The 27282-nt window shown below is 42.2% G+C and overlaps 1 protein-coding gene across 4 annotated transcripts in view; it reads right to left on the bottom strand.

Moving 5' to 3' along the window:
* Positions 1-1745: 1745 nt before the first annotated feature.
* ZNF608 (zinc finger protein 608) overlaps positions 1746-27282 on the bottom strand; it is a 100764-nt gene continuing 75227 nt past the window's right edge. For 3 of the 4 annotated variants that reach the window (XM_008539519.2, XM_008539518.2, XM_070569377.1), the window contains 7 exons: positions 12534-12621; positions 9561-12009; positions 7496-7913; positions 6757-6929; positions 5265-5418; positions 3289-3370; positions 1746-2725 (listed from right to left, as the gene is read on the bottom strand). In XM_008539519.2, the coding sequence (XP_008537741.1) occupies positions 2719-2725; positions 3289-3370; positions 5265-5418; positions 6757-6929; positions 7496-7913; positions 9561-12009; positions 12534-12621 (3371 nt within the window). In that variant the 3' untranslated portion in view covers positions 1746-2718. Of the gene's footprint in view, positions 2726-3284; positions 3371-5264; positions 5419-6756; positions 6930-7495; positions 7914-9560; positions 12010-12533; positions 12622-27282 lie in introns of those variants that run through there. The other variant, XM_008539520.2, reaches the window with a different exon arrangement.

Genomic DNA, 27282 nt, shown 5'->3' with positions numbered 1-27282 from the left:
AAGATACATGCACCCCTCTGTTCATTGCAACATTATTCACAATAGCCAAGACATGGAAGCAACCCAAGTGCCCACCAATGGATGAATGGATAAAGAAGATGTAGTGTATATATATACAACAGAATACTATACAGCCATAAAAAAGATAAAATCGTGCCATTGGCAACGACATGGATGGACTTTGAGGGTATTATGTTAAGCGAAATAAGTCAAACACAGAAAGACAAATACCACATGATTTCACTCATATGTGGAATATAAACAAATCCATAGATAAGGAGAAGAGACTGGTGGTTACTAAAGGGGAAGGGGGTCGAGGAAGGCAAAAGGGGTAAAGAGGCACATGTGTATCGTGACAGATAGAAACTAGACTATTGGTGGTGAACATGATACAGTATACACGGAAACAGAAATAGAATAATGTACACCTGAAATTTACATGATGTTATAAGCCAATATGACCTCAATAAAATAAGTTTTAAAAAATTCGTGGTCTAAGAACTGAAAAAAATTGATAACTTAAAAAATGAAAAATATGTGAAATACTCTTATGTATAGGAATAAACACCATAAACAATGTTTTTATAAATGATAACATGGATGAAATTCAAAAGAAAAACCAACTGAAAATTAGGAGAAAAATATCCTCCTACTGAAATCTATTAAGAACATGGACTAGACCGGTAAGGCACGCAGCAAAGGGGACACTTTACGGTGGTTTTCCAAAAGCAGAGGAAACATTTCTTTTTGATGGCAAAAATCTATTCACTTGTGAAGCAAAGGCCTCTAAGTAGGAGAACTAACCAAATTATACCAAGACAAACTCTGTCAACTTAAAGAACTTTTTAGAAAACCAAGTGGTAGAACTACCTTTAGCAATTGTAGTAAAATCATCAAAACTTACAGCAGGAAGGAAGCACTGAAATCAACCAAACAGACGAAGCACAGTCCCACCTCAGGGCCTGTGCACTTGCTTCTCCACCTTGCTGCAATGCTTTCCCCCAGATACGTGCGTGGACCGCTCCTTCATCTCCTTTAGCAAGGCCCTCCCTACCAATACATTTACAGTCACAAACTCCCATGCTTTATTTTTCTCCATAGCATTTATCAACCATCTAACATAGTCTGCACATTACTTAGACATTTTATTATGTTTACCCCACCTACGTGAAAATGCAAACTCTATGAGGACAGAGATTTCTGTCTGCTTTGCTCACGGCTATAGCTCACTCCCATACAGTCCCTGGGAGAGTAGGTGCTCAGTAAGTACTTGTCTGATGGGAGGGAGGGCAGGAGGGAGACAGGGAGACAGGGAGGGAAACAAGGAAGGAGAAAGTAAGTGGGGAAGAAGTTAATTCTGGACATTTGGCATAAAATATACTAGTAAAGCAACTTAAAGACAAGTCAAATAAATGGCTAGCTGATTGACTTTTTACATATTTTATCTACTGTCCACATGTCGCAAGACTGACATCTTTGGAATATCATTCCATACCACAGAAGCTGTATCTACCAATCTATGGTGATATCATGCTCCATGTCTGGAGTAAGTACTTGGTAAATATGCATATAACCACCGAATTAAACACATTATTTGGTTGTCATACCTATGTATCATATAAGAAAAGTTAGTATGTGTGTACTGTGTCTTTTGCATTGGCTATTCATAATATTAAGAAACCTTTCTTTGAAAATTAGAATCACTATCAGCCAGCTGGAAATAACATGAGACAGACAAGAAGCCATTATAAAAAAAAACCTTTTTAATTCTGATTGCCAAATTATTTAAGGCAGGTATAAAAAAGGAAAGCATTCAATATACATTTTACATAAAATAAACTAGATTACAGCATAAAACAAGTAACCAGGCAATGGCGTTAAATTCTCTCTCTTCTAAAACTGAGTAATTGTAAACATTAAAAAAAAAAAAAAAAGGACTGCAGGACTATTCAAGTAATAGAACAATCACAGATGTCTCTGGTATGCAGGCTATTGGGTTATTTGCCATTCAAGATTATCAAAAAATGACACCTCATTATTCACAGATGCTCATTATTTCCCCATTTTAATCTTTACATTATATACAACACAGTTTTTGTGGTACTGGCAACCCCATGCCTTCCAAAAGTATTTCTTCCACAATACACAAGTACAAACAGTGACTACAGGAACATTTTACACTGATGCGTCGTTAACAGGAGCCACCAAATAGACATCTAAATTGTACCAAGTGTCATCATCACAGTTAGCCTTTCTGAGGGGCTTATGGGAAATATATGAAGGATATGCAAGGTTCAGGCACGCTGATACATAACATTATTTATTTACAATTTAAAAGGAAAAGGAAAAGAAAGTAAGCAGCCTTTTGTGGCTAACACTTTTCAACATGACAGATACATTTTTTATTTCCTTTACTGAGTGGTTTGCGACTTGGCAGCAGACCCTGTGTGTGCGAGCCTGGTTACTGATACAAAAAGTAAAGAATATATATATATATATATGTATATATACATATATGTATACGTATATATATATAAAACAGAAGTTTAATTACAGCAACATTTGTTACTCTGTGATAAAATCTGTAATTTACAAAAATGAAATGACTGGTTTTTGCCTGCCATTAAGGCATTTCAAATTAACACCATGGAACTGATGTCTGTATAAAGCGCTTCCCCATGTGATCCAGTCACATGACAACGTACATTTCCAATCTTGTTATTCTCTGCAAAAGAAAAGAAAACCTTAGCATACGGTTCTACCCACATTTGATGCTAAAAATACGAAAACCATAAGATTGATAGATAAACTTATTTTATGGAATTCAACTCCAAAGAAAGTGAATGAACACAAGGGTAATGACATACATGGTGAAAAATAAATTATTTTTCCTTTTAAAACAATTTGAGGGATAATTAAGAATATCAAAGAACAAACATTACCTTTAGCATTATGAAAATAAATTTCTCCATTTGCAACATTATTTTTAAACATAATTTAAAAAAGGGAGTCATGGTGAATTATTTTAATAAAGCTGTGAGGATAACCTAAGAAACTTTCAACTGTTTAAAAAATCAGTTAATTACTAATCTACTTACAGCTATAGAAATGAAGCGCACAGAATATAAATTACATGTGAAGTGTAACGGCATAAAAGCACATTCATTACAATAATATAAAACCCTAAGTAGCTAAGTTTTTGGTCTTAAAAGCCTATACTTGCTTCCTCCCACCCATTAAGATGTCTCCATCTAGAAAACTGATTCAAAATGTGGAGGGCATTTTTACCTTCTTTGTGCAGGAAACATTCCTGATGCAGATGCCTGGGCAGCCACCTGCTGAGAGGCAACGAGGGCAGCAGAGGTCAAGCCTAATGGGGAAAAAATGCAGGTTTCTGTGACATGCAGAAAGATAAGAGTAGATACAGGCCCAGTGGTGAAGAGTTGCAGCCTCAGTAGCAGCAATTTGTCCTTTCCTAAACACACATACAAAATGTCTCATGCAGCAGGACAGAGTACAAACTGCTCGGTCTAACTAGTATCTATGCCTTTATCGAATACTCTGTGGTTTTCTTAATAGCTATTCAAAGAGAATATGACATTCCATCTCTCCAGCTCTGCATGGTACTAAACGGTTTGCATGCATTCCTGAATAGGAAGCTCATGAGAAATAATAGATACCAGGTAACAACAGGAATCAAAAGTCACAGTGAATTATAGAAGTGACATGCTATTTGCTTAGAATACAATACTTTCATAATAACTTTTATCACTTTAACATTTTCCCTGGTGACTGAACACAATGCATCCCGTAAGATACATGGAATCAGTGAATCGAACTTAGAAATAGTCTTAACTTTTATCCTGCCAAGGAAAGGAAGCAGTCAGAGAATAAAGAGCTCCAAATGGCACAAAGTTGCTTAATAGGAAGTTATTTTAATTCTACAGAAAACAATCCTGGAGAAAAGAGAGGAAACAAATGCAAACCTAGGGAAGATTACTCTCTCCTTCTATGTCCTTTATATTCTCTTTTAACACCACTAGTTGACATCAAGTAACGTGAGTTGAATAAATAAAAAGGACCCTTCACATGTGTATAGCACTTTCCACTTCTGGAAGTATCTTCAAACACATTATCTTGTATTCACACAGCAGAGTAAGAGGCAACTTGGCAAGTACTATGGACTGAATTGTGTCCCTCCAAAATTTCTATGTGGAAGTCCTAACTCCCAGTGCGACTGTATTTGGAGACAGGACCTATAAGGAAGTAATTAAAGTTAAATGAAGTCATAAGGGTAGGGCCCTGATCCAACAGGATTAGTGTCCTGATAAGAAGAGACATAAGGGAGTAGCTCTCTTCTCTCTCTCTCCCTTCTTCCCTCCCCATGCACATAGAAAAGAGGTCATATGAGCACACAGCAAGATGGTGCCCACCTATAAGCCAAGAAGAAGCTCTCACCAGAAACCGACCGTGCTGGCACCTTGATCTCAGACTCCCAGCCTCCAGAACCATGAGAAAATTAATTTCTGTTGTTTGAAGCCAAGTAGTGTGTGGTATTTTGATATGGCAGCTTGAGCCAAGACAGCAAGATCCTAGCCAGCGGATCTGTTGGTGAAGATGGTGCCACCACCCAACCCCTGTGAGGTGACGGAGCTGGGACAAATGGCACATGCTCAGCTAAAACACCATGAAATGAAGGCTCAATCATGTCGATTCTGCGGCTTTTTCAAAATGTTTCTCTATCTTGAGTGAAAGAGTCACAGCAGTGAAGGGCTGTGAAGAGGCCCTAAATGAGGTTGTAAAAAGTGTTAAATCTGATCACGTTACTCCCATTACTTCCAAGGGAAAAGAGCAACTTGAAAGGCCTGCAGAAATCACAACTTCACCGAAGCCTTCCACCATCCCTCCCCTCCCTTTTTTCTACAATGTCCCTGAAGTAGCTATCTAATCTTCTGATTGTTATATTCTGTGCCCCAGACACCCGCCGCCACCCTTGGTCTGTGAGATAACAGTAAGCTGCTGATAACATCAACCATTGACAATTATTAAGTGGCAGCCATTTCATGTCTCAATAGAAAACAAAGATGTGGGAACAGCCTTAGTTGTGTTACTAGGAAATTCTAGGAAGTAAGTATTAAAAACACTCTCCAGAGTTAATGTTAACTCGAAGCTCAATATTTTTACTTTAAGACACGAAAGGCAGTTTTGGCTACCGTTTTCCAAAGTAGAATGAACACAAGCACAATAACGACGGAGCTGCTGACCTTGAAAAGGGTCATATTGACCAGGGATTAATGGGTACCCCATGCCAACGTGGGTGTGGTGATGTGTATGCAGGTGCCGCTGGCCGAAGGGGGAGTGGCGATCTCGTTCCCTTTCGGCTTCCCGTTCCCGCTCAGCTGCGGCCTTCTCCACGGGCTGCAACAGAAAAGAGAGACCCCCCCCCTTAAACCTCTGAAAAACAACAGGCACGAGCACTACCCTACCTGTCCTTTCGGTAATGTGTGTGATCGACTAAAAAGTAGATACATAGATAGCTAAAATTCTTTATTAATTGAAGATAATGTCAAAGGCATGCATTAGTTTCAGTTCGAATTAAGCCAATACTCAAGAACTGCACACCCAAAAGTAAACCAAGAGCCATCAAGGTTTTCCTCAAATGACTGAAGTAAGAGGACTTCTCTCTATACTCAATCACAACCGCGGGTTTAGAATCTACCCAATTTCTTCCCAGAAACAACTTTTAGATACAGATCAAGAAAAAAGGAGATTTTCTTTAAAGTCGAGTTCTCTAATTACCCTTTTATGTTATTTACATTTTGTGAGCAGAATCTCTCTCATAATTTTAAATATAACTGTATCTGTTTTAGTTCCCTGAAAATACACATCTCAATATTATATACCAATAACATGTACAGGAAATCATTGCCCTGTGCCCCTGGAAGCATTCCAGAATCTCTCAATTTCTGAACACTCTCAGAGAAGCTCCACTTCTCCCAAATCGTCATTTGGTTAAAGATTGTGTATTTCCTATATATTTCTACCCACTAGAACTTAACCAATCTCTTACTAAAGTTCTCTTTCTCACTTGAAACAATTCTTTGCACTAGAAGGAGTACTCACAGAAAAAGATTCAGAAATCATCTTTTCCAGTTTTGTAATAGTCTCTGGCAGACTCATACACATCACAGATCCTATATTTTAATTTATTCCAAATTTCTCTTTTCTAGCCAAGAACTACCACATCCTTTCTTTTGTCTCTCTTCACAACAGTGGCTGGGAATAGCAGTTGCCCTTTTGGGAGTGGGGGGAACCTTTCACAAAGACACACGTTTGCACTACTTCAGCAGAATAGAGTCAAAGCCAAAAAAGAGCAGATGCAGCCACCACTCCTTAGCCAAGTGGCTCACCCAGGTACACGAGTGCAGCAAAACATTTCAGCAAAAATATTTCACACCAAAAGTTGGTTCCTATGAATTCAAACATTCACCTAACAAGCTTCCTCCTGGGTAGGTAAGGTATAGTGGATTTTGCAACAGAGAAGCTTGCCACCACCATACATGCTTTAATAATTGTTTTTCTCATGTGTGAAAGCATCTTACTTTTGAACATTCCATTCCTTATGGATTAGGAGAAAACGGCATCCTGAAATCACAGCTGGGTTCCAAAACCATTTATATTTCAAGACTGTTCTCTAGCTTGTCCCTCTCTCCTCCCCCAAAATGTAGTCCTTTTAAATAACAAAAGGAGGCTTACAGCAGGAGACTTGCTGCGGTATTGGTTGGCATGCTGCTGGAGCAAATCCAGTGCTTTAGATTCAGTGGTTGTTTTCGTGTTGATGCTAGGGCTGGTATTGACTTTCTCTGCCTCTTCTCTCCCTGACATCTTCCCATAAACAGGATAATGAAATCCTGGAGAGAGATAGGCTCCTGCAGATAAACAACAAATGCCGCATGAAGTTATGGGCTACATCTTAAAAAAAAAAATCACTTGGATTACATGAATTTGGGATGAGAGTCGGAGATCTTAAAATAGGGGATTACATTAAGAATGGGCTACATCATCGTTAAACTGTATCTGAGTTCTCTGATTTTCTTCTCCCAGTTAATTCATCCTGATGAACGGAGGTTATAAACAGAATTGAGCTCACAGCCATTTCATACATTTATGTGTCCACTTAAGTGAAAGGAATAGTAACTATAATGATTATGACAGTAAGTGCTTAGAATATTTTCATAGGCAATAAAGTATCTGTCAGTCTAACAGCTATAGCCGACCATCAGAGACTACGGAAACTATAGCTGAGGACTCTTGGCATTTCGTCTAAAACAAAAACCTTATATTAAATCAGTTTCATCTTTGGGACTTTAAGCGGCATAAAAAGAAGCAAAACAAATGTCACTCCTGAAGTGTCTAATTTATCCTGAGTTTTTAAATAGCTAATATTTGAACACAGCCTTTTCCCTCCAATATAGCCAGAACCCCCAACACGTACCAGGATAGCTGTGCATTAGGACGGGAGAAACAGCCCGGTATGCAGGGTGGCTTGGGTCATACATCTGTGGGTAAGGATACGCATGCAAGTACTGGATGTAGGACTGATGCTGACTCATGGGCGAGGAGACAGCCACTCTTGTTCCCCGAGAGTCCTTCCAGTTCACAGGAGTCTTTCGATCATCACTTTTCAGCTTGTTCTCCTCCATGGATTGAGAATCAGGACGCTTGGCCTCTTTGGGCTCCTCTTTAATGCTCGTTAACGAGACAGGAAGATTGGGCACCCCGCTCTCTTTATTGGGAGTTTTCCTGGGACTATCCTCTTTTAATTTCTTTTCTCTATCAAGTTCTTCTGACTTTTGCTGATCCAGGTATTTGGGCTGGTATACGTAATGATGCCATGTCCTCGAATCCGGATCCTGATTTTTAAGAAAAGATTTTTAAAACGTCAATTTTTAAGAAAAACCCATTAATCCTCATGACAGCACTACCACTATTACTTCTAATACGAAGTGAGCGTTTCTTTATATGCGCGCACCGTGCAAAGAGCTGTACCGCCTTCTCTCGCAAAGTAATAACGTCTCAGGTAGGGATTATTATTAATCTCTTTTACAGAAGATAAAACCAAAGCTTTTAAAGCTCAAGCAACATCAGGGTCCCACTGCTGCCCACGGTGGAGCTGGGCTTCAAACTTAGTCTGCCAGAATTCAAAGGTGGGCCCTTCGTGTCATTTCTCAACATTAAATAACATCTTCAGACATAGTTAATCTAACCTTCATTTTCCTTTTAATATCTCACATAGGTAAGAAGAATTTTAAAAACTCTAATTCAAGCTAATAATAGCAAATTTAAGTAATTATTATTATCAATTAACATCATTTAGAGGGAAAAAAATTCTTGGGTTTCCTAATACATTTTCTTTATCTACTGCAGCTGAAGCTTAATATATTGGCTCACATCTCATTATGTGCTAACATCCTAATCGAAACAAAATTTTAAATTAATAGCACACATTATGGCTTTCCTATTAGAAAACAAAGGCATCTATAAACCCCCCAAATTGTAGAATTCTAATGCAGCCCTGGGAGGCCACAGCCTGATTCAGGCCTCCAGAAGTGGGGGGACCAAGGATCCTAAATGGCCTGTGACCCCCATCCCATTCACGATATAAACCCACTGCGTATTTAGGTCCTGCGAGAACATTCAAAGTTGGGCAGAAATGAGCATGAAGAAAGGATTCTGCTGCTCCGATTCACCAGGGCCGTCTAAGCATCGGAGTGGAGTAGGGGCTGGGGGTGCTGGGAAATACCAGAATTGATAATCATGGGACAGCAGTGAGTCAGGAATGTCTGAACCATGACAGAAAGTGCCAGCACGTGTGGTTTCACGGGGACCGATTTTCAGATGTTTGCACACGTAAGCTCAGGTCTGGCTGGACCACAGGGCTCGAGGCCCATTCGCTCAGACCTTCTCACTCTCCTCACAAGTGATCAGCACTGAGCTCCATTTGGGGCACTTATCATAGAGAGTAAAACAGAAATCTAGGCATCTCAGGCACCATGAGAAAGACAGCTGGGCCCCAAATTTTATTAAAAAGATGAGAGAGAAATGGGAATTTAAAGACTCAGTGTTAAAATTCCTAGAAGATGCCAACAGAAATTTGGAAACGTAAAAGAACAAATATTTCAGAGATGAGACTCAGAATCTCAGAGTTAGAAGGGCACTCGGTGGCCTCACTGAGTGAGAATTCCCTCACTTTGGACTCAGTAAGAAATTAAGGAACCTCGTCAGATTCACAGTGAGTTAATGACATGGAACACGAGTCTGCAAAGCGCATGTCCACAGTTCTACTACACAACATGACAAGGAAATAGTGAGTAATGTACATTTTAGAGGTATACAATAACTCCTGAGAGAATATTTTAAAATATTTTTCAAGAGAAGAGGAGTCAACCCTAATAAACCCTTGGTTTATTTCCTGTGAAGAAATCTAACCAGATCAAGCCCAGACATGTCCGTGTCTCAGACTGCTCTCTCCCTGTGGGGGCCACGCTCCACAATCTTACTTGTTTAAATCTCGAGGTTGGGTCTACACCTGTCTGCTTCATAGAGTCCATGACAGATTTCATTTCTACAGCCTCCTTAATAAGCTGGTGGTTTTCCATCTGCTTAGCTTTGAAGCTGTCGGCCTGAAGCTGCTGCTGGTGATTGGAGAGAAGCTGCGATTTACCTGTCTCCTCAGTTTTATTAGGCACTGATGGCCCTAGTTTAGAATGGTTTTTGTTAGGCTCCGGAGTAGAAGGAGCTTTTGAGATTGTGGCTGACGGCATGTTTTTCTGTTTACTGTCCTCCTTGCCCAGCTCTTTCAAGGGGAGCTCATTTTTCCTTTCACAGTCTCCTCTCCCAGTTTGGGCCATTTTCTGCTCTGCCAGCCTCTGGTCCTCATAGTACTTCTCGTACTGCTGTCTATAGGCAGGGCTGGTGGCCATCAGAGACTTCTGGTCCATATAGAGCCCATAGGCATACTGGCCATAATAAAGTGACTGAGCCAGGGCAGGGTGTCTCTGTGTGATCACCGACTGGTGCTGAGGCTGCAAGGACGCGGAATTGTGGTCCACTTTCTTGGCATCTAGCTGCTCTGTCTTGTCTTTCTTTTCTGCATCTTCCTCAGACTCCTTCTTGATCTTCATTCCCTGCGTGCCCCCAGCGTTCCCAGCTGTAGAGGCGCCGACCTGCCCAGGGTGCATGTAACTTGGAGAATAATAAGGATCGTAGCCATGGTAATAGGGAGAATGGGACTCTTTCATCTGAGATGATTGTGCTGTAGTGGAAGAATGCCCTTTTACAACACCATCCTTACTAGAAATGATATCTGATGGGGAACTGGCCTTTGACCTCATGCCCTCCGACCTGCTATCTGAACCACCATCATCGGCAGCATCAGATATGTCTGAATAGGCGGGGCTGCTCGTCTTGGCTGCAGAACTCTCTGCCCCATTTTGTGTCAACACATGCAGAGGGGCCACCGGCGCCTGCCCGTTCACCAAAGTGCTACATTCCATCCTGGAGGCGCTCCCGATGGAAGGGCTGGGAGCGTTGTCTGTGAAAGTGTAAACCTTATCAGCCTCCGCTTTGATACTGGCCATTCGACTCTCTTGAGACTCTGACAGTCCATTAGCCAGCCCTTCATTCTTGTTGAGATGGTCCTTCAAAAAATGCCCAGATAAATCTTTGCCGGCCCCCTTGGCGTCCTCTAGTTTGCCCAGCTTAGCATCCATTTTCGGGCTTCCTGTCTCCTTCCCTTCTTTGTCCTTTAGCTTTCGCTTCTCCTTTTTCTTTTTGTCTTTGAGTGACACAAGAGCTGGGTTCACGGTGATGGGCTCCCCCATAATTGTGGGCTTTGGTTGAATGGGTTTTAATGGAGGACTCTTTGGTGTGGCCTGAACAACAGTCGTCGTGAGGGAGGGCAGTCCGGGTATTGTCCCTGTGGTGGTGCTGGTAAAGGCTGCAGTGGGTATAGCAATTAGTTGCGGGGGAGTGGGGGCGGGGGCAGGAGCAATGGGCCGGGCAGTTTTAAGTTTAGAGAGGTTTTTGTCCATTTTGCAATTGTTGGCTTTTTTGCCCTTTTCTTTATCTCCCAAAGTTTTCTTGTCAATTAGTCCTTCTGCTTCCAGTTTGGGCATTTCTGCAGCCAAACTGCCATCTGCTGCTGAGCAACTGTCTAATGTGGCCGTCATGTTGGAGATCACCGGAAGGTTATTCAGTTCATTGTTAAGGCCCTTCTTTTTGCCAGAATTCTTCCCAGCTTTAGATCCGATGACAGAACCATTGCTCATCAGCTCTCTCTTTCCCTTGGGGGTCCCAGGGGGGTTCCCCGAGCCAGGGGATGCGGGCGCCTTCACCTGGTCATAAGTTGATACACTTGTGCTTGGCTCACTGCATTCGAGGGCCACATTACTCAATGCCTCCTCGCAGTCAGAGATCTTGTCCTCGCTGTCAGGTTCGAACTCCAGCTTGTTCTCTGGGTCTAAGTGTGCATGAGCTTGGTGGTACCTCAGGCCGTTAATGTGCTTGTACTTTTTGTTGCAGTTTGGATGGGGACAATCGATTAACACTGGAGAAGAGCAGCCTTGGTCCAAAAAAGTAGTCTCTGGTTTCCCTTGAGGGGTAGTGGGAGTGCTTCTAGAATTTGTGCGGACCCGCTTCCCGGGCTTATTATCCTCGGAGCTGGAGTTGAGGTCTAGCTCCATTGGAGGCTTGTTTTTCCTTTTGTTGGTGGAGGAGGGGCTAGCTTTGATGTCCTCAGCAGCACAATTTGGGGGTGTCCTTCTGCCGCTGGCGTTGAGGCTGCCCCGCCTCCCTTTCCCATTGGCCCCTCCTCTGTTCTTGTTCTGCAGCCCTCTGGACTCTGTGAAGCTGGCCTCCGAGCCCGGGGCAGCTGCAGCAGACCTGGCTCTCTTCCCTCGGCCCCGGCCCCCTCTCATCTCCAGGTCACTCGTGGGTGACTCACAGAACCTAGGGAAGCAAGTAACAGATGTCAAAATGAGCATCCCCAAAAGAGTCAGGCAAAATCACAAGGCACACAGTGCAGGAAGAGCAGTCAACACCCCAGCAGCTGGCGGGCTGGGCCCAGGTAAGGAAAAGACACTCTGTTCTCCCACCGACAATTTCAACACCTGCAAGAAAGCAGGCTACCAATGGCTTATAGTCTGCCTCGGAAAACCAAAGAAAAACAGCTCAGGTAGCTACCTTCAAATCCTGTTCAAATGCCCATTTTGGGAAAAGAAGAAAACAAAGGAGACAGAGAAGGGGCAGGGAGTACAGATCTCTCAACAAAAAGAAATCCAGCATCTGCATTTTACTGGATTTAGTCCTGGATTGTTCATTTCTCTTTTGCCTGGTTTCAATTACAGGCAGACTTTTATGTATTATTAATCTCTCTCTATAGTTTCCTTGCAAAGAGAGGATGGGGGAAGGAGAGGGGAAGAGGAGGAACGAGGAGAGAAAACACAGGCTGAAATAAAAGGCCCTGTGCATACCTGGGAGGGGCCCAGTCGTGCTTGGTGCAGTCCAGTAGGGTCCCTACGTAAGTTTTGTTCCTCCACGTGACATTGACCACTAGGACACCTGCAAAAGCGGGGAATGAAGGACGACCATGGTTAGCACCAATTACTCTATTTCCAGTTCATTTATTATTATTACTATTATTTTTACCAGCAAAGTTCTATTCTCATTTGCTTTCAAAAGTTGTGGTTTGCATTCTTCCTCTTTCTGGTTTCAGTGACCTCAAGTGAAAACCCACAGGAAATTGTGTGTGTGTGTGTGTGTGTGTGTGTGTGTGTGTGACGCATGCGCATGTGGTACAAAAGGGTAAGGCTTGTGTGAGAGTGTAATCAAGATACTGCTGACAGAAGGAAATGGTTTTTGCCATGTCCTGCTGTAAAACAGCAACACTCACCTCTTAATTTTTCTATTATTACACATAATTGCTTTCACTTGGCAAGCAGCCAACAAAAACTAAGCGCCAGTTACCAGTGCTTAAACTCAAAGGTGGCTGAAAGAATCAGTTTTGTTTCCAATTCAACAATATAAAATAATGGGGATTCTTATTTCAAAAAAATTATGCGGGTGCACAAAAAATAGGTATAGAGGGGGGAAAGTGGGGGCTTTAGATTCCAGATAGCAGACAATTCAGCTGTGATTTCTCTTTCCTACTCCTCCCCTCTGGCTTTGTGAGACAAGAATCAGGCTCGGTACGGTATCTGTTTTACTGTCTGGTCTTGTTTCATATTAAGGACTCCTAAAATAACCCTCTTAAGAAAATAAATGTGCACAATAGGTTTGCTCTTGGGGTTATCTTTAGAATCAACTTTAGTGAGCATTTGCCACAGAGGATTAGGAAAAAAAATCTCAAAACCAACACACTTGTTTCCTACAAGCCACTCTGCTTTTCCCAACTGCTTTGCAGACAGACAATTTAATTTAGCACTGCATCTGTGAATTACCAAACTTAAGTGCACTTAGTATACCAAATGTCACAGGGAAAGGAAATATAACATCCTCTTTATTTCTCTAGAGGACAAGTGCCATATTTTTTTTTTAATCACTCCTTTAAAGAATATACAAAAAGCATCTAGATTTTGAGACATACATAAAATATTAGGGCAAAGAAAGGAAATATTTTAGTGAGCCTTTCTTTTCTTTGCTGTACCTACCCCCCATTCTTTCTTGGAGACACCAAGGGACATTACTCAAAGTCTATTTCTAGTTGGTTTGTTCACTGCCATTTTGAATTTTATAGAAAACCTATACTGAACTCCTTCATGGTAGGGGACGCCTCAGAAGGTAAGACTCATTTCCTTGGGAATGTTTTAACAGCAGGTAAAACATTTGAATGGTTGGGACTCAAGTAGTGGGGGAGGAAGGATTTCTTTCAAAAAGTCCTAAAAAGAGATTTAAAAATTGTTCCCATATGGTCTATGTTGCTATTACTTCGGTGACAGCTGAATTTACTCACTGTAGCAACAGTCTTGGGGGGCGGGGGTGGGGAGGAAGCTAGCATGAAGCAAGCAAGCATTTCCTCAAATCACGGTTGATTCCATTCTCATTCCCTCAGGAAATTTTTTTAAACCATTGAGTATAAAACTTCATATTGAGACGAGAATCAATGGTAATTAGGCATTTGGTCAAAATTTGCACAAGACAGAACAATTGGAGGAAAGGATTCTTTATGAGCACATCCCTTCAGGAAAAGGGAGGGGGTGGGAGAGGAGGCGAAGGGGAAGACGGAGCTGGTTTTCTCATCATCTGCTCTCTGGGGCACCGTGTGTGGTGTCAAAGACCTTTGCAGCTGCTTAAAATTCTTTAGCATGTCAGCTATATTTACAGTGCAAGAATATATCTGTATTGCCAGAAGGTTACTGAATTTTAGCTTTAGATGCAATAGGCTGAATCATTGCGTTCCAGAGTCCCTGATGTAGCACAAATGTATAATTAAAATTGCTTGAAAGGAAACATGAAAGAAACAACAAACCTTCCATTCTTGCAGTAATAAAATTAAAAACAGGAAAAGTCTGCGCAGACACTTAACATTTGTCTGCAGTGAAAGGCTTTTGTTATTGCTTTTCCCCTAAGGGTTTCGCGTTTCCAGCAAAGGCTGGCCGCCCATTGGCCAGCGCCTGCTGGGAACGCTCGCGTCTGATTGGCTGGGCCGAGGGCGGCCGCCCGGGATAAAGGGGCTTCGCGGAGGGCAGCGGCTGCGGCCCGGGGGGCGGCGGCCGGGGAGGCGGGGACGTGCACGCCGGCTGGGGTGCTGGCGGCGACAGAGGGCTGCCTGCGCTGCTCGGCTCCGTAAAGCAACGCGGGCAGGGCCCTGGGATGAAATGAAAGGCGCCGTCTGCGTGACCTGCTGGGTTTACCAGCACAACCCACGCCGCGCAGCCCGACGTGGCACACCACCCTGCTCAGACCTTCCCAACCGAATCTGTGGCCTCGAAACAGGCGAAAGGGAACCCTGGGGCTGGCAAGAAGGAAGGGACCCCAAAGAAGCAATTCATCATTGGTTATGTGGGGCTACCGTATGAAGCCGTTACAGGGGCTTAAGCAAAGTTGAAATTTCCACACTGTAAAACTATTCACATCGCCTGATACTATTTCTAGAAGCCCCACAAGCAGACCTCTTATCTAAGTGATATCATTATTATTAGCCCTCGGTGGGAATAAAATCCTGTAAAGAAAAGTCCATTTTCAACTTCAAAAGGCCTCAATAAGTCAGCCCTATTTTTCTAGAAGCCCTTGGTATTTAAAATGCTCAAAATAAATGCTCTACTCCCGGGGAGGTTTTGAACAGTGTCCATCAAGCACTGCTAATTAAATACGTGTGCTTGTGTCTATTTTTCTTTATATGTACAAGCCGCTTCACAATGCCACAGAGTATTTATATCTGCCTGGAACTCACGTGCGAATATACACACGCACGTGTTTACACAGCCAAATCTGCTGCTTTATATTGGAATGAAGGCTTAAGGAATGCTTCTCATATAAACTACAAAGTGTATTGTTTCTTTGTAAGGAAGTCTGTGTTTAGACAGCATCCTATTGTGAGAGGCCAAGTATGAGGGTGGTGTTTTGGTTCTAAAGGATGTAAACGGTTTATCATTTTGCTGAAGACTCAACATCTTGAACACTTTGTAATCCATGGGTCATATAAAGCAGACTATACTTTTCAAAGGCATAAATGAGCAAAATGAAAATTAGTCCTTTAAAAGTACAAATTTGAATTTTACAAATCTGGGCATAGTTATGGTTCTCGCTTATTTTATACAAATTGGACATAAATGTACACTTATTCTAAAGATATTTAATATTTCTTTTAATGCATATTTATTCTTTCAAATGTCTAGCCTATGAGCTAGGTGCTGGGGACACTCCATACAAGCCCTTTTCATCTTTGTATTCTCAAGTATCCCACCAGGTTTATTATCCTTCCTTTCCACCCACGGACTGGGCATGGTCTTCCTGAAAATGCTATGCTTGCCCGGTAACATGTTATATTTGAAAAACATCTGAAGATTATTACCAATAAAGTAAGAATACAGCTGAAAAGAGCAATGGATGGTTTGAGTGTGCTCACCACACAGGATTTTCTTCTTTGTGTTAATAAGGCTTTGTCTTAGATACTGACACAGAATCTAAGCTGCGACCCCCATAACGCATATTACCTACAGAACACTTAAGAACGTGTTCTGTATTCTGTAATGCAAGCCAAAAGAGCCCTGAGATCTCATAAAGCTTCCATAGTCACAGTGTTCTAACTACTATTTCCTCTGGTCAATACTTAACAGTTAAGTGTTCTCAGAGAGATGGTCAGGCCCATTAAACATTTATTATGCAACTATAAGGGTATACACTAGGTACCCATTTGGTGCTATGGAATCAACCAAGTTCTGGCTGGAATTCCCTCCAAACTCTATACTTCAAGGGTCTGCATACTTGTAACAGAACCAACACAGGCATACCTTATAATCCAGAAGGGGACCTCCAGTTTGCCTATTACTCATACTTAGAGAGTCGGCCCCTTAATCCTTCACATTAAACTAGACCCTGGATGTGACTTTCATAGTGCCTGTCCTGCCCACAGTCCCTGCTCAGAGGGTAGTCTTAGGTGGTTAGACCAGTAATCATAACCCTGGCCTCATGTGACTGATCCAGTGATGGGCACCTGAAGCAGAGGCAACCCAATAGGGACTTACTTTGGGAACCTGAATTAGTAATATGGAAGAGAAAGTTGATAACAAGAGTAAAAACCCAAAGGTCACAAGGTACTAACGGCTGAGAGGACTGTGGTGGGCCAAAGCCCCAAGGATGCAATAGCTATGAGATGAGGAAAGCAAAGGGTGGGGCAGGGCCTTCAATACTTGTGTATGTCTCTTTCCTCCTCTTCATCACTGAAAGGGGCTCTCACCAGCATCCACCATTGCCCTATTATTTTCCAGCCATCTTGTTAAAAATTGCTCCTGGTTCTGAACTAAAACTCTGTCTTTGAATATCTTGGTTCTGACTGTGCCTTCTGATACCCTACACAGACAGTCCACTTGACAGCCTTTCACCCAGGCACAGACAATGACCATGTCAACATTCTCTTCACCTCCAGTTCACACTCTTTTTTTCCCCTCCGGCCTGAACAAGTTTCTTCAAACATTCTTCATGTCACACTTTTAATTCCTCTGAAAAAAATGTTAAAGATGCCCTAGTCCAAATCCCCAAGGAAAGCTAAGCTTCCTGATGAATTAGGACCAAAGAGAGACAAAGTCAAGTGTTATCTTTTCTATGAATCCTCTCCAGTCACACACAGACCATGCATACCGCCAAAGGACGGCCGCTCCCTTCTGGGTGCCCACTGCACTCCATACACAGTCCTCTCACCAATGGATGCTCACCAGAATCCATGTTTTCCCTCTGAGTCCACAGTCAGACACATCCTCAGCCTTCCTACAAGTTAGATGTGGCCCTGCGCCTCAGTTCTAGGAAAGGAAAGTGAGCGCACTGGTGCGTCCCACTCCCAGGCCTGGCCCATAACAATCTCCCATGCATATTCTTCTAATCTCTTCTCCTTTCTTGCTGGCTGGGATGGAGACTACGGTGACCTCGAAGGCCACAAGAAGATGGCAGAATTCCTTCATCTGGGCCCCTGAATGACAAGGAGAACCTCTACTCTGCAGGAATACCCAACTCAGTCTATTAGGTGGGCAGCAAATAAACTCTTACTATGTTTGAACGCTGTTGAGACTATTTGTGTTCCTCTCACGTTTCCTCCACTCATATACACAGTATGCCTCTCTCTTCCAACTAGACTACACATATGGAAAACAGGAGCAGCGTCTGTACCTCCCACACATGTGAGCACAGTGCCCAACATACAGAGAGAGAGGCCATTCAACACGTAGGAACTCCTAGATGGTGACTGAAGAGAATCCAGATCTGAATCCTACTCAGTGACTTTTCACTATATTACCATACTTTTTCAATAAGTATAATCTCCCACTAGCTTATAAATGACAGAAATTCTCTGTGGAGAGATTTTGCTCTGAAGATGTTATAAATATGGTTTATGAATTACTGTTTCTGGTATTTGTGAAGATGTTTCCTCAAGAACTGGGCAAATGCCTGATTTCCCAGTGGATCAGCACAACTCTGTTTGTATTTCATTTTAAAGACTGTTTCAGAGTCTTTAAAGTGCCTCATCCCTGGGACAGAAGTCTCTGCCAAGCATTGCAAATGCCAAATTTGGAATCAGACACAGTTTTTTTGAACTCGTATTCAGACTACCACATCTGGATAGACTTGGTGTGCGCTCATGCAGAAAACAGAAACCTCATTCTAATAACACCGAAATGTGAGCCATTTATGCTACAATCTTTTTTTTTCAAGTTTACACATTTCTTTCCTTTTATATATTTTTTCTAGTAGAAACATTAGTGATAATAAAAATGCCACAATATGCTGGTTTCATGAGTACAGGATAAACTTCATATATTTTGGCTATCATATTACCCTATATTTTTATGCAGTGTGACTACTGTAAAAGATATGATTTATCACCATTCCTTTATACCAAACTCCCTCCATCTAATATCTTGTTGTGGTGATTTTGTTGTACCCACTACTGGTGCTTTTTTTTTTTAAAGCTGAGTCTTATATAGTACACTTGTTCATTTTTCTGGCTTCAGAGCCTCTAACCTTCTGATAGGTCTTTCTTCAACGGACAAAGCTGAGTTTATAATTATTTGGGGAGATTTTAAATTTACAACTAAGTTTGCCAATGAAATGCCTAACACCAAAAAGCAGAGGGACTTTCCTATTACTTATGCCAAGTCTATATGGAGCCCTAGGACAAGAAAAATGTTGTCATGTGACCAGAAAATGCAGTATTTTTTTAAAGAGCCCTACTGCTGGGCTGAATGTTTGAAGAGTCACTTTAACCACATCCTGTAATCAAACCATCTGGAACACAGTGCTGCGATTAGTCACCCTGAACGCTGGGCTTTATCTGAACAAACAGTGGACGGCAACGGAGCCTGGGAGATAGGGCAGTGCTAACAAAGGGAGGTGTAATGAAACACTTTATGCCCTAGTGTGCCGGCACCCCGGTCATAAACCCCAGAGACACACTGCTCTGGTGTTAATGTACCACTTTATGAAAGCACAGTGAGCTTCAAGATTAAAGGACGGAAAGGCTAAAAATTGCTGGTTTGGATAGATGTTCTCTGTCGGCGGCTGGAATATGTTGGCACCATTCTATCTACGTTAATTATAACCTCTCCAGTGACAGTTCAGCATTCCTATTAGGGTTTGTGTTATTTTCAGGACATTAGGAACAAGGTTCGTTTATGGGAGGATAGTTATGATTCTTTATTTGCCAAGGTTAATCTGAACACCGAGACATTTCTTTTGCTTCATCTAAACCCCATCCATAAATAACAACAACAACAAATACATATATATATATAAGACCTTAATCCAAATAAATATGCTAAACCAATACCAAAAAGCAAAAAGCAATGGCAAAATGGTGTTCTAATCTACATTTTAAAAGATGGTATTCTTTCTTACTTGACTGTGCTTATCTCTTTCAAAAGTACATTTGATACAATCTATGGAAATCTTAAAAAAAAAAACAATCTGAAAGGATTTTCTCCCCTAAATACATTGAATAAGCTCTAAAAGGAAAAAAAAAAAACCATGGCTAAAGAAACCTTGTTTCCCCCTGGGCCTTATGGTTTAATACACAAAAGAACACAGAGCCACTTCCATCACTGTCACCTCCCCCGCAGCCTTTGTTCTGAGGCCTGATGAGCTGTATTGATTTGGGAAAATCATTGAGCTTCTTGGAAAACTAGACTCTCGCTTATTCACTGCCATCTATTTCTTTCCCATGAAGACAGGTGGTCAATATCCAGTTGACTGGTCAGCTAAAAGAAGCTCTTGCTGCTTTTCTTTTCTTGCTTCCCTAGTAACATTATCCTTTCCCACTTCTAGAAAATACAATGGCCTGTTAAGAAGTCTTGTGGGTAAGAAGAGGGAACAGAAATAAGGCTTTTGTAAGGCACCTCTGGGAACACTGAAAAGCTGTCCCATACATTTGCATGGGAGCCTGTGCTGTGTATGTGGATGGTGACAATATTTTCCCTGACCAAGTATTATACAAGTTTAAGCATTAATGAAAACTTTGACAGTCCAAGATATCTTTCAAAAAAATATCAAATCAAAACAGATCATTAGAGCTAAATTAATGTTTACCGCAGGAAGAGATATTTTTCTCTTTTTATACAATCACTATGGATGTTTTAGCAAGTTTCATAGTTATATGATGTCATGGGTGTCATTCTAGACATTTGGGGAACAAAGAGCAAGCATAATGAAAAAAAGTCACATGGAGATCTTTAGAAAGTAATTTTAAACATGATCAGTAACAAAAAATCATTTGCTTTTAAGTTAGGTGGACATACACATCCTAAAGCAACACTGTCCTTGGTGGCTTGAGGCTAGTTTAAAAAAGAAAAAAAATATATATCTATAGCAACCATTCACACCACACTATGCAGCCCTTATTGCTTAGGCAGTTCCTCTGACAGTTTCTGCTAAGGTGCTCAAAGTCCCTACTTGAGGATAGGCGGGAGGATGTTTAAGGTGACAGTGTTGGGAGGGTAGGGGGGGAGGACAAGCCCCCTGAGGTTGCTTCAACAAGGGCAGCAAGTCATGGACACTTAGCCAGGCTGCATCAAGAGCTACCCCCTGCACCCTGAAGGGGATGCTTTTCAGGCCGTGGTCCATCAAGGCTCGGCCAACACCCAGCAGGACAAGGTGATACACTCAAGTAAGAGATAAAAGATGACGGAAGGAGGGAAGAGGCAGTTGAGAGAAAGAGAGACTGGGGAGATGAAACAGAAAAAAATACAAAGTCTTCGGAGACAGACATTTGGAGCAATTTAAATGCATAAACTGAACATGTTCATGTATGAAATATATGTATGTATATATTTGTATAAAGAGGTTTCATTTCTCGTCCTTGATTAAACTTTCCAGTAAGTAATGCCTTAGCAATAACGCCACTCTGATTTCTGGCGCAAAGTTCTAAACTTGAATTTTCTCATGCTCCTTTGCAGGCACCCGTTAGTTTATCTGAAATCTGGTGAGTTTAGATGAATGAGTTCTAGTGCCCGCAGATTCCTCAAGCCTGCTCCTCTTTAAGGCACAATTTCCTCATTAGAGTAGCAGAGTGATGTCTCATTCCCCTCCTCCCTTTCTTCATGGGAAGAGGAAAGTTCAATGCCAACTGTAACAGTATCGACTCGCCTCCCCCAACCCAGTCTCACAAGCGTTAATTATTAGCTCATTAGGAGATAATTTTTTCTTCTTTTAAATAAAAGCATTCAAAGGCTTGGGAAAGATATTTGATAAGTATTTATCGAACTAGGCCTACTGCGAGCTATGTTAATGATACGGTTACTTTATTACATCCTAACACACAGTTCCGTTAAGGGTGTTATTTTAGGAGACAGCTACATCCACGGGGCCCCGGGCACACAGCACACGGCCACAATCCCCCAGAGTGAGACGGGAAACAGCCTCTACACAGTCCCACTTACAGACTCGCATGCCACTGAAGATAAGCAACTGAAAGAATGCAGGCCTTTCAAATCACGGGCCCAGTCGCTTCCTGCACGTAATATTAATTACAGGATCTTTTCAGCTAACAACTTCTAGAGCCAGGATCTCCACAATGCCATTACTGCAACTTGAAAAACAGGTAAAGGAGAACAAGCAAAACCAGACAAAAAAATAAACTATCCTTAGAGCAAAAAGTTCCCCTCTTTGCCACTGTCCCTGAAAGAAAGCACTCCAGGGCTAAAAGGGGGGAGAAGGGGTATGATGCTATGAATCTGAAGTCATTTAACAGCGATCTGCCACTTGCCTACTTCCTGGTGCAGGCAGTCTGTTTCCTGCCTGTGCTTCCCCTGTGGCAGGAGCAGGGGAGGGAGGGGCAGGTGCGGGACAAAGTCATTACTAAGATGAATGAAACTGAGAGATGCAAAGGAAATAAAATGTAAGAATGAAAAACCTCAGATACTTTGGGGAAGGGAGGGAGGCTCGGAGAAGGGACTATGGAGGTATCATTCTCCCAAACCTTGCATCACTAATCTTCCTCACAAACCTCTTGTAGGTCAGTCTAGGTGGGTGATCAGCAGAGTTTCAAGTTTAAATGCTAGTGAATTGCTTGTCAAAATAGATGTAACACAACCACAGATTACAGAACTGTGTTTTAAAGTAATTTCTTACCATCCCCAGTCCTTGAGATACAAGGAGACAGTGGGAACCAATTGACAATTATGCTCACATCAAAAAGCTGCTAGTGATGCATGTATTTCACTGGGACTGAAGAGCCAGGCTTCATATAAATTATGATGCTTTATTTAAAGTCAGAGCGCTTATTTGCTTTTGTGCCAGCTCTGGGCCCTTTTCATCTCTAGCTCGACTGGGCTCAGGAGAGCACACATTCCTACAGCTCTGCTGGCCACCAGCTGTGTCTCCTGTAAATCACAAAACCTCTGAACAAGCCATTCTTTACAAAGGCCAACAGCATTTACTGGAGATGATCACTCTGCTATTATTCCACTTGCTGAAATTTAAAACAGCAATTTACAACAGCAGCTGAAAAACAGGGAACTGCCTCTCTCAACTCTGTGTGTGTGTGTGTGTGCACGTGCGCGCGTGCATGTGCATGCTCATAAATGGGAAGCCTCTGCGTGTATATGGCACACAAAGGGGTCTATTTTGTGTGTCACCAAAAAGTCACCATCTTTGTAAATCTAAAAAGGAAACAAGGAATGTAGATGCCAGGGAAACCAGCGTCAGTACCCCAACAATGAAAGGCAACGGAGTGAGTGAGGTTCTGTCGCTGGTAAACCTTCCTTGTTCTCACCTGGAGGTCGCCAGGCCCTGCAGGCAGCGTGCCAGGTGGTTCACACACTCTGGGAGTGAAGCCACAATTATGGCTCAGGTTCAGGACGCAATAAGGAAAGCTGAAGGAATTAACTCTAATCAAGCTCAGTGTGCAGTCAATTTTACTTTGAGGACCAGGGAAGAATAAAGAATGAGTGACTAGTGATGAAATGGAGCAGCACCCTGAGTGCCTCAAAAGATGGCTCTGGAGACAGACTGGCCTGGCTCAAAGCCCACTTCGAAGTCACTTCACCTTGAACTAAACCTCTCTGAGCCCCAGTTTCCTCATCTATAAAATAGGGGTAATGTGAAGATCAAATAAGGTGTAATTCATGTCAAGCATTTAACATGGGCACTGGCCCAGCACAGTCACTCAGCCAATGGACTCTGGCCTCCTTGTCTTTTATCCTCCCCTGGAATTGGGTCATAAGCTGAAGAATGGACGGAGATGCCAAAATACTAAGACCTCCCCACTCAGAAATATAGCCAGCAGCACACGCTCTTGCGTCCCTCCCAGGTAAAGCACCTCAGAGATGGGCATCTGCACTGCCCACCCTTACTCCTGGTGACCAGGCTTACAGCACATGGGGCAGATCTTTTAGAATCTCAAAGGCTGCAAATTCCAACATTAAGGACTTTTACTCCTCCTACACCCACTACCAAGTTCAAACAATATAGAGTTATCCTTCCTAACAAATCCATTGTTTAAAGCAAGCATTTCCTCATCTTGCCACTCAGAAGTAAAGCCAAGTGAGAGACACAGCTCAGCATCACGTAAGCCGCTCCGGACCGGGGTAAGGAAACCTCACGTCTAGTTCCCAGGAACAGAAAACGGAACGGAACGCCTGACTGCTGTCTAAATTCCAAGAGGCGAAACTAAAGGTCCCTGGTTCCCTGACAACAGAAATGAGACCCAGAAGGCCACAATGCTCTGTGGATGCAGATGCAGGTTAAATGCAAACCTCTCTTTCCAATTCTCATCTCAACAGAGCGGTTTTCCTGACAATGGTCAGAGGCTGCCTTCCCACCCTCCCCCAACCCACATTCCAAAGTTCTTATCTTTCAGGGAAGAAAAAAGCCCAACAGAGTTACAAGTATTTCAATAACGTGCTTAGAGACCAGCTCTTTTCTGTAAACAAGCCTAATGAAGCGTGACTAATAGTGCTCTGCTAGAGCAGAGTGCAGGGAAAAGGGCCTTTGTTAGCACTTACTGGAGCAAGGCGGCGTTTTGCTGGAGCAGAACAAAACTTAGCTGGTTATTGATTGACCAGCCTCGCCCGGTGTCACTGCTTTGCTGTCTATTTCTACATACTGTGTGTATAAATACATGTGTTTATGTATACACAGAGATGGTCTATACACACAAACACACACACTCACATATGCGGTCACTCACAGCCATCTCGGCTAACTTCTGGTTACGCTGCTTTGTGAACCGGTTGAAGTATTCAAGGCCTCTAACTGAAAACTAACCCCTCTCCGATCCCTGTATCTCTTGTAGTCCTTGATATTACCTAACATTTCCCTCCGTGTTGTCAGTACCATGAACCTCAATTTCAAAGACTATAAATCAACCCTCCCCATGGACACTTAATAGTTTCCAAAGTCACTATGATTTAACCTGACATGGTTATTACATTCTAGAGGCGATTTACTTTTGTTTTCTGATAAATTCACAATCGCTGATGTTTCCTTTCCCCGTGTCACCTATCGATTCTGAAACTCCTGAAACTTGCCTCCACATGATAACTGCTAAATAAATATTCCATGACGAAATTCATTTTCTTCTTCAATTGAAGTTTGTCTTAAGTGTTATTAACACACACAAGGATGATGTTAGCAGCAAGATCTGAAGTTGACCTGGACTTCTCTTCTCGACAGACAGGAATTTGAGTCAAAACTTGCTTTCCTTGTGCCTCTGAGCACAAATTTCCGTATAAATTATTGACTGCACTTTGGCCTCATCTGAAACATTAGCCCCGTGGGCTGATAAGTTCTGACCCCAGGTGGCACATCAACCCTCTCAGAAGAGACTGGAACGTTAGTGCTTTGCACTGGGGACTGAGGCGTGAGAGCCAATCAATCAAGCTCTCTGACAGCTTTTACGGCCTCCAAGCATTAGGCCCAAGTCAACCTCCAAGACTCCTATTGTTCGCATTATTCTCTTCTTCTCTGGTCTGATGAAGTTAGGGTTAAGTCCAAGGCTTCAGTGAGAGAGAAAGGCTATTGTTAGTAACTCAGTCTTTATTGACTCTGACCTGCAGGGCAGCCAGCTTGAAGTCTTTTCCAGAAAGTAATGCACTGTTAATTGCTGCTCATCATCAGGGTGTGTTTCATACACCTCTTTTCACTGAAAGAAGACCTGCCTAGACCTTTTAACATCTTTCTAGCTTGCCTTCTAATTCTTTCACGAGTTACAATACATAAACACACACACACATATACAAACGCATTCTGGACAAAAATCTGATTTGTACCCATCATCATTCCTGAATCGCTACATCTAATGCCAATGCAAACACAGAGCGTTTGGCTGGACAATGCTAACACTTGGAAGTTGGCATATGGAGCATTAAATAAATATTTTTTTCATGGCAAAGATCTGTGGGGATTAGCACATAGGGCAGGAAAATGCTTGATGGAGAGAGGAGGTAGAAACCTAATATTTCTTTCTGATGTCTTTTGCTTAAAATAACTAAAGATCTTTTTCAGCCAAAACTGGTAGCTCTATTTGTGAGCAGCCAGCAACAGACTGGATGGCCTCAGGGGATGAGTACAAAATTCCACCCAGGCTTCGTTTGAAGAATTCAGAACTCTAAAGGGTTGCAGAATTACTGGTCCAAAGGCTTTCCGGTTTTCTTTGAAAGAAAAAACCAGGCAAACCATTCTTTCTTCTTACACAAACTGGCCTCGCAGGGGAGAGGGAGGGAAGGAGGCGGCCTGGTAGAAGGTAGGCAGCAGAGCCCCAGGGTGTGTTTCTCGCTGTGACGGTGCCAAGACCAGGCTCCCAAACAGCAAGGTTCCCCCAGAACTTGCTGAAAGTGTTGAACGACAGGCTAGAACCTGAACGCTTCAAAGGAGAAATCACATGTGTTGACATTTTGGAAATCAGATTTCTTGGATGCAGGAAAAAAGTACAAAAACCAAATGGCTTCGTTTTTTACTTAGCTTTTGATTTAGAAATTTTCAGCCACAAAATCTTGTAACATTTAGCTGAGAGACTGATTATGCTATTTTATTTAGCATATCCCAGTGTGTGGATTACTATGTATGAATTAGAGCGTACTTTTCCAAACAAGTGAATAGAAAGCGATTTTTCAATTAAATTCTCATCCATTTGTGTGTTTGATAGTGTACAGACGCCAGGATATGTGAATGAAATATCAGATTTGAGAAGTTTTCCCAAAAGGAGATAGTTCAGAGAACAAGCTGTGCTTTCAGACCTGCTAAAGTCTCTTGGTGACGCGGATTATGTTTTCTGGTGCCATTCAGTTCAACTCAACTTTAACATTAAAGAAAATCAGAGTTTTCTAATCCAACCAAGAATGCACAGTCAAAGCACATTAAACTCATAAACATCATGGGCTACCAGGGCCAAAAAATTTTTTGTAAAGTATTCAAAACACTTTACTATGCATAGTTCACAACAATAAGTGTTTTTACACAGATTATCTCATTTACTCCTCAGTGCCTACATGCCAGCCTCTTTAATCATTACTATGCTACTGATGAGCAAATTAACTGTAAGATAAGTTAACCGACTGACTTGCCCAGGTTGGAAAGTCAGAGATTTGAACACAGTCTGACTTCTGATACCATGCTCCTAAATGCATCATGCAAGTTTACATAAATACAAGTTTATAAATATGAAGGATTCCTGAAGGAACTACATATGCAGGGATGGAGACCCAGAAGGGAAGTATGGCCATCTAAGTGGCGACCAGCAATGTGCTGAGAGGCATGTGTTGTGGATGGCACGCATCTCTTCCCAACTCCACCTTCAGAGACACCACACTGGAAACTTGACATTGACCACGGTGAGAATATATACAGCACAGAAAACGGCAAACACCACAACTCAGGGTACCCACCACCCCACCTCAGAACCGGTTGTTAACTATTTACCAGCACACCAATGGTTATAAACCTTAATTGGCTGAACTGCTATCTTTCCTCCCATAATGCGCCTTGTCAGAGAAAACAGTGGTCTGGGAAAAGCAGGGAACTTGAAAACCCTTTTACATTTAAGTTATGTTTAACTGCTTAAAAGGTATCTATACTATAAAA

Source organism: Equus przewalskii, chromosome 13, assembly GCF_037783145.1.
Source record: "Equus przewalskii isolate Varuska chromosome 13, EquPr2, whole genome shotgun sequence".
NCBI lineage: Eukaryota > Metazoa > Chordata > Mammalia > Perissodactyla > Equidae > Equus > Equus przewalskii.
Note: the sequence above shows the minus strand (reverse complement) of the source record. Positions and strands in the feature narration are given on the sequence as shown.